Below are 8,406 nucleotides of genomic sequence, written 5' to 3'. Positions count from 1 at the left end.
TAGCGGCGCGCGGGGAGCGGCTCCTGGGACGGTGCCTGCGCCTCGGGCCGGCTCCCTGCGGCCCCGCCGGCTGCGACTGCGGTGGATGCTCGGCTCGGCCGGGCCGGGCGGGGAGGCGGCGGCGGCGGCAGGTGCCGCTAACGGCGGCGGGTAAATGGCGAGCGAGAAGCCGGTATCGGGGCCGGACCCGCAACCCGCGGGACTCATCTCCGTCGGGGCCGGCGGTGGAGGCGGCGGCGGCGGCGGCGGCGGCAGCGGCGTCGCGGTGATGGGGGAGCTGAGGGCGTCGGGCTCCGGGTCTGTCGTGCTCCCCGCGGGGATGATTAACCCGTCGGTGCCGATCCGCAATATCCGGATGAAATTTGCCGTGCTCATCGGACTCATCCAGGTCGGGGAGGTCAGCAACCGGGACATCGTGGAGACGGTGCTGAACCTGGTAAGCGGCTGGGCACCGCGCCCCGTCGACGCCCAGGCCGGCCGAGGCCCCCCCGGCACCGGCCCGCGCAGCCCCCGCGCCCGCCTCCCCCCCCATCCGGGGCTGCGCCCCACTCTCTCCCCCCGAGACCCCTATACAAGCCGAAGGAGACCCCCATTTTCCCTGCCTCTGCACGCCTCGTCCCCCTACGGCCCTCCTCCGCCCTGAGACGGGCCGTCTTTTCTTCCCAAACTCCTGGTGTCCCTCTCTGTCCCCGTCCCTAGGCGACCCTCGTGGGGTGTGCGGCAGAAAGCCCTCAGCGCGCCCCAAACTCCGCGCAGGACCCTGGCTGGTGCGGACAGGCCACTCTTTCCCCCTTGCCGGTGCCTCCCCCAGCCGCCTCCCGCAGAAGTGGAGCGTGTGCAATTAATAATATAAAAAAATGATGAGGTTAAGCAATTTGCAACTTCGAGTTCTTGGTGCTGCCCTGCAACCTGGTGACTCCCCTCCATTGGAAGAAGAGTGGCATGGATGTAGTATCTGTTTTTAATTGCGAAAGGTTAAAAAAAGCAGCCCGAGCTGGTATCTTTTCTTAGTGGCTGAAATGTGTGAAGGGTTTAACCCTGTTAGCTCAGAGCTTTTTTTTTTTTTTTTTTTTTTTTTTTTTAAATGTAGAGGGAAGGGGAGGAGGAGGAAGATTTTGCAAGGCTTTAATACGCCTTAATATTAGTAATAAAGAGTTAGTTGTATTGCAGTATTGTACTGGGTTGCTCATGTCTTAATAATGTCATGCTTTCCAAAACACATTCTTGTTCCCAAAATGAGTGTTGCTAATTTTGTGAAAGGTCTGTGCATTATAAAACATTATTGTACACTGGTAAATAGCTTGAAACAAGGAAAGGATACTAAAATGTAGCTCCTTAGTCATCTGCTCACTTCATGGAGTGAAAGAGTTACTGCAGGACTGTATGACTTAATGTTTTTGCGCTACCTACACCAAAGCCTGAGGAACCTACAGAAGCCAAACGAGTGGATCTAAAAATGAATCACTTTCAATTATGTGCAATTTGGTGCTGCTTCTGAATGCAAGATTTGCTGCAGCAAAGCTTTTGAAGCAGTTCAGTCAATGAAATTTCCTCTATTTCTGCATATAAAATAGGATAGAAAAATGACTGCTCAAAACTGAATGGCAATTAATTGAAACTGCCTTTGTTTCAAATGAGTTTAACACTTCTAACATATACTAATTTTATACGAAGTCATGCAAAGAATATATCTTTTGAGCACTCTATAAGGATGTATCCCTCTGTTTGTTTGACAGTTATTTGCATTTGACCTAGCACAGGCTGAATGGAAAAGCTGCAGCGTGCAGAGAAAGACCTGGTTTGGTCAGATCATTTTAGTATTTATAGATTATATAGATGCGCAGAGTTAAAGCCCTAATAGTTCTGTGAATATGTCAAAAGAGTAATCTCATGGATATTTCCTACTCTTCGCTAAAAGCTATTTGGCACCTAACTGAAAGATGGTATGTAAATAAATATTTTTATACGAGCATGGTACAAGTCGTCATAACTTTATTGCATTATTACCCATTTCTTTAAAAGTAGCACTCAAAATAAGGGAATGACATGTAGTTATTTCATTAAGTAGCTTCATGTAGATCATGACAGATACAAGAGTGTTTTGTCTTTCCCAGTCTTCTCGCTCCCTTTGCTTTAGTTAGTGATATTCAAGTTATTTTAATTCCAATTGTTAATACATCAAGAACTGGACAAACATTGGCTTGCCTCTTTAGGGTTTTAGAATGTATTTTAGTATTTGTTTGGAGGGTGTAAAGTGCTTATTACAGTGCTTGGCTACAAGATCTAACTGCTGATTAGTTGCTGTTGCTCAAAACTATGCTTATATTTAAAAATAAATGCAAGGGTGTTTAACAGTGCTCTCAGCATCAGGAGACGTGTATGAATGTGAAACTGGCTGGGAAGCTGCTGCAGTAGCGTTGCATTCTGGATCAGTCGTTACTTAACAGATGGACTCCAGCATACAATAGTCTGTATTCCCACAGCAGAGAAAGGTTACATTGTGTCTTCTAATCTGTTTCTTCTCAGTGCAGTGAATGCCTCAAACTTGTGCTGGTGTATTTGAAAGTTAATTTGCTTACATGTAAAATAAACCCAGTGCATATGGCAGATATGAAGCAAAGCTGTAGGCATATCCATAGACTATTAAATGTTTTCTGTGTTATGGATTTTAATAGCAACTTTAAATAAAATGCACTTTTGTATTTAGACATAAAATCTTGTCTTTCATAGTATTAATACTATGAGGAGAGGAGAAACTAGATTTTATTTTTCTTCTTTAACCTTTATACTATACTATTTATGAATGAGTTCTGATGCGAGTGTGATAATGAGGGGACAGTGCTTAAAGAACTGACCTTAGTTTGATAATACACCATGTCAATCTCTGGCAATAATAACCTCCCTCTAGCCTATACCATTTTGGATATATAAGCCATTCCTGGTAGATTGTTTTTTTAGTTTCTGAATTCTGTATGTATGTGACTTGTAATATTATCAGATAGTATCACAAATTTTAATTTCTGTTTAATTACTCTTATTATCTGAAATTTCTGTTGTCTTCTGTAAAGCTTAAATAAATCTCTTTATTCTTCCTGCTCTGCTTTGCAAGCAGCAGCAAACGTCTGAGACAAAACTTTGCTCGCTCTTGTTGTGGAGATACTGTTAAGTTTTCCTCTTGGGGTTTCTCTTCAATAGTTTTTACTTTTAAGCAGTTGGTTTGGTGGCCATGCATTGTGGTCCCTGTCACTACATTTCAGAGTTATTTGATGTGTTACCTTTTAATGCTGATGGACATAGTGATTTATTGTATCTCCCAGGTGTTTAAGTGCTTTCATCCAGTGTTCAAAATCTTTTTTCCATGTCTAATAGGTTGCTGGATTTTCAACTCTTACCAAATGTTAACAGTTGAATCACTTTTAGCTCAGGCAATGTTTTGTTCTTGTGCATGCTTCCATTTTCATGGGACTCTTGATGCTTTTCTTTTTCTTAGTGACACTTCTTTTCCTCTGAAATTACTGTCTATTCGAATGGTGTTATACTGATATATGTTTAATCTATTGCTAGACCATGCTATGCTAGCGTTGCATTATTTTTCATTGTTTAGCTTTACAGTGCAAGACACGTGGAGTCAGGGTTCAGCCCTTCCTCTGCCAGTGCCTGTGAACTACTTACAGTTATCCTTAAAAAGACATAAAATCTTTTGTCTTTCATAGTATTAATACTAGCAATTTTGTGATCTGAAGGCTTTTTAATCATAGTGTTACAGAATATCAAATTTCTGGACATTTAAAAAGAATATGAAGGAACTCCTTGTCATATCATGCATTCTTCTGTAATGGCCCTTATTTTGATTTTTTGTTCTTGGATTTAAGGAGAATCCTCAAGTTCTGAGATGTATATTCATTGGCCCTGTGTACTACAAAGCATCAAATTGAAAAAAAGTTTTCCTTGCAAACCATGCAATCCTCTAATAGCTCTTAGTAATTACTCTTTTGGGGTATATTGACACCAATCCCCTGCATTTACTGATGAACAGGCCTTCCCCCTTGAACAGCTCTGTCAGTTTTTGTTAGGATGATGTCGAGGATGTTGTTATTGCTGCGGTAGATGTACTTGTTATTCTCCACATTGCTTTTGCTTCTTCTTATTGCTATGATATGTGTTAGACTGATGTTTAAGATGAAGTTTTGCACCACGTGCTCCAGCAAATGTGGTTTTAAGTTGGAACTGGGTCAGTCTGCCCGTCTGTATTGTTTGACTTCAAGTGCGAGTATTTTTGTTTCACTTATTTCCTCGTTCAGAACTTCAACACAGCGTTTTAATTAGTTAGTCTATAATATATCTCCAATGGTCTTTCCTTTCATTATTTTTACTGTCTTGCTTCCTTAACTCTCTGCTTTTTCAATATTTTAATGAACTCGGGATTTTTTTCCTTCAATGTCTTTAACTGTCTGTTGTCTGACCAGTTTTGATCAAGTATTGCTAAACTACATTATCTCCAAAATCTATTTCTCTATTCTAGTTTGAATTTTTTTTTTTTTTTTTTTAGAGTTTTTGATTTTGAGTTTTGTCGTGCTGATTCTGTAGGAGTGCAAAATAAGAAATATCAGCAGGCCTCATGAAACTAAAAAAGTGTGACTGCTGCTGACACATGCTGGTCATTTTGCCTGTTCATCTTGAACAGATGATATGATGCAGACTTGAACAGATTTCAGATTGATGCAGGTGTAGCTGAGCAGCATTCTCTTTGTGCAGTCTGGAAAACTTTGTTTCTTTTATATGTGTATGTTTGTCAGGCAAGAGGGTGCTTATAAGAAGTAGGTCAAACACCAGGCACAGTTCAAAAAGTCTCTTGCTTGTTCTTGTTGACTTCAGCCCACGCTTCCGCCTAGCTTTTCTCATATTCTTGGCTGCACCATCCTACTTCAGAGTCAGTCACCCATCACAAGAGGTAAGCCATTTTTTGTTGTTCTGTCACACTTTACATTTCAGGAATGGCATTTGCTACTTGAGAGCAAATGGATGGGATTATGTGAGATATCCTTGTGACCCAGCAGTCTTTCTGTAGTAGTGGTCATGTGAAAGGGGACATGTGTAAGAATAATCTTTCCTTTGGTGGTGCTTTTACTCAAACAGCTGTCGAGGGACTTCTTGAGCTCAAGTTGGTTTGTGAGATTTGGGTTCTTTCAATCCAGTTACGCTCTTGGCTGCTGCAACATCCTGTGGCAGTGCTCTATCACTTGTGTTGTGTGGGGAGGAAAACAGTTTTGTTCATTGGATGCTGTTGTGCTCTGAGAAAGAGTGGGCCTTAAGACCGTCAGCAGCCGTCATGTGGCCTCTGTTCTTCTTAAGGAGCTAGCTTTGCAGGCTCAAGAACTTAATTCCATTTTCTAGGTGGAAGCCTTCCTGCAGTTGTAATATAATTCTCTGCTGGTGGACCGTATTATTCAGAAAAGTAAAGTTTTTTTTGTTTGTTTGTTTTTTAGTATTATGGAACACTTAAACGGACGTGGCAGTTCTTCTCCAAGTTACTGTCTGTCCCACTGGTCTCTTTTTATCCTGTCATGTCTCCACACTAAGCTGTATGTGGAAGTGACAGTAGAAGGTACCAGATTCATATGAAGATGGCAGAATTCACTGTTAGAGGTTGTAATAGCCTTCCACGGGCAGCCACTTAGGAATACTGCAGCAGTTGTCGTTAGTGAATACTTCTGCAGAAAGCTTAGTTCTTTTCAGGAAAATCTTTGAATGACTGAAATACAACAGCAACGGAATGATAATATTCACTTAATTTCTTCTAATATTTCTGATTACTTTTAGCTTTTTTAATCTCATCTTTGACAGTATGTGTTTAAAGGTGGGGGGTTTTTCTCAATCCTTGTATCAGTCGAAGTACTAGAGATATCTCAGCAGCTGGCTTGGAATCTGTTGTAGTTCTGGTATGATGGGTTGATATGTTTCTATAGGCGATAACTTTTCTAAATGTATCATGATGCACATACCACTGAGTAATTTTTACCACTTAACTCTGAATAGCTATTTTCTTCTTAAGTATACATCCTAAGTCGTCTTTACAGGATTCCAGTTCATGGATTGTAAGGGAGATGAATACCCAAGGCTTTTTGTTGTTGTATCAAAATAATGAAGTTCTGAGGGGGTATCTGTAAAACACCTCAACTCTGGGTCCCTCCCCCCCCTTCTGAGACCCTACCTATGTTTTCTCCCTTCACATCAACCAAAGGGTTAGCAACTTTCACTGTCAATATGCCATTTTTACAAAATGATGATTTTATTCTACATTTAAACCATATGTTTTGCAGGACTAGGTATTTAGTGTTTAACTGAGCACATGGCTACTCTTTCCTCTCCCCTCCATATTTTCTCCTCACTTCCGCCTCTGTGGGTTTCAGATCAGTACTAAAGTGTGTGGAAGTCGAGGAGGCATGGCTCAATCCCTTCGTGAGGTTGATGTCTAGGAAGTTCTGATGCAGTTTTTCTTTCATGTTGATACATTTCAGTGTCTCCACTCATACTTAGGAAATATATGAATCACTGTGCTGAACTGCATGCTTTAAAAACAAAACAGAGCTGCATATTTATCTCTGATTTTTTACTGAAGGGTTTGTTTCCCCCATTCCCTTTCACAAGACACCATACTGAATATAGTCAAAGTGAAATGAAATAAAGTCTGCAATTGGATTGGTAGCAAAACTGAGACTATCTATGTTGATAGATATTGTAACTTTTTACAGCTTTGTTAACTTCATAAGCTGTCTGTACAATTTTAAATCTTATCTGTTTATTACTTGGCACTGCACTTTTTTGTTTCTGTATCTTAGTCTATCCCAATAAGGCCGTTATTACCATTTAACTTTAGTTGCTTTCCAGTTAATATAGCATTTTTTAGCTTTGCACGCAGAACAATATCATTGCAGCAACCTTGTAAGTTGATATATGTGTCTGATTACCAAAGTGTCAGTATAGTAGTGTTCATTTATGTCAGTGATGTTCCATTAATTTTATGACAGAATTTGATCCTTAATTACCATTCATAGTTTTGGAAATACCTCATCCTGGTGTTTTATTAATTCTTGCATAGAACCTTTAAGTTTTCTTTATGTCTGAGTCAAATTTAGAACTCACTTTTATAATCACAGGCAGCAGATCTTTTGAAACATCATTTTTGAATTTGACAATGTACCTACCACTTCTCTCTTATAAAGGTTTGGCTTGTATGTAGCATGAATGATATAGCATTCAATACATAGTAGCGAGCATAATGATAGTGAACAATTAAAAAAAAATCTAGATTGTTTGCACTGAATCACATCTCACTTCCTTAATTATAAAAATATGAGTTTCTACTATAGAACTAAGATGTATTTTAACTGTTTGAACTGTAGTTTTGTAACTTCAAGATTAGGAAGGCTGTTAACTGCATTCGTCTCTAAGAGCAAGATTATTTGTTGTCTGTGATAGAGAAATGACACAACTCCTGATCAACCTGATAATTGTCTCTGCTTTTTTGCATTCTGGCAATTTATGTTCTTCAATTTATTCTGCCTTTGAAGTACGTGGAAAGTAATAGTCTTCAGAAAATAAGTAAGTCTAAGTAGTTTCCGTGTTACAGATATTTGTACCAGTGATGTCAATTCATTTATATTAATGCAATTCAATAATGTGGATGTCCTGCATTAGTATAAAATTGGGTTGCATCAGTGAAATGGTTCCAACTTAAAGCTTCACTGAAAGCTTTCATAAATATCACTACTGCTTATGCTCTTCTGTAACTTGCTCACAGATGGTTGAGTTCTGTATTTGGAAAACGATGCTTCTTTAGCTACCCTTTTTAGTTTACAGTTGGAAGAGTTTCTTAACTATGTAGACTAGGTATTACTTTTTTTAAATTGACTGAAGAATGAGATAGAGCAAGATATTCACTTGTAAACGAATACCAATTCCACCTGAGTGCATTTTAATCATGTTTTTTGGTACCTCATGGCTTATGTAGTAATGGGCCAGTATAGAAGGAAGGATGGAACTAATCAAACTCCTGACTAGGGCTTTCTAAACTGGAGTACCAGTAGCATAGCACTGTAATCACTTTTACTCACTTTTTTTGGCCTTCTAAGTTTTCAGTATCCTGGGACAAATAGTCAATAACATAACATTTTTACCTTTAATTGACTTCTGATTGCTAACTAAGTTGACTATTTAAGAGCCACTTAACAGCTTTTTTTTTTCTTACTTGTCTATGAAGAGAAAATGTTTTGGGTATCTGTAAATACAAATAGGAATTTTGAAGCAACATGTCCATTGACTCATAAAGGACCCTGTACAAACCTGTTGAAATGAAGACTCTTTCACAATTCAGAAGTATGGAAAACTGTAAGATATGCTTTTATC

At 39.8% G+C, this 8,406-nt stretch overlaps 1 protein-coding gene across 12 annotated transcripts in view; it reads left to right on the top strand.

Moving 5' to 3' along the window:
* The first annotated feature begins 37 nt into the window (after positions 1–37).
* NBEA (neurobeachin) overlaps positions 38–8,406 on the top strand; it is a 530,623-nt gene continuing 522,254 nt past the window's right edge. For 5 of the 12 annotated variants that reach the window (XM_068930069.1, XM_068930074.1, XM_068930068.1 and 2 more), the window contains exon 1: positions 40–436. In XM_068930069.1, the coding sequence (XP_068786170.1) occupies positions 155–436 (282 nt within the window). In that variant the 5' untranslated portion in view covers positions 40–154. Of the gene's footprint in view, positions 437–8,406 lie in introns of all 12 variants that reach the window. The other 7 variants (XM_068930077.1, XM_068930078.1, XM_068930075.1 and 4 more) reach the window with 4 other exon arrangements.

Source organism: Struthio camelus, chromosome 1, assembly GCF_040807025.1.
Source record: "Struthio camelus isolate bStrCam1 chromosome 1, bStrCam1.hap1, whole genome shotgun sequence".
Classification (NCBI taxonomy): domain Eukaryota; kingdom Metazoa; phylum Chordata; class Aves; order Struthioniformes; family Struthionidae; genus Struthio; species Struthio camelus.
Note: the sequence above shows the minus strand (reverse complement) of the source record. Positions and strands in the feature narration are given on the sequence as shown.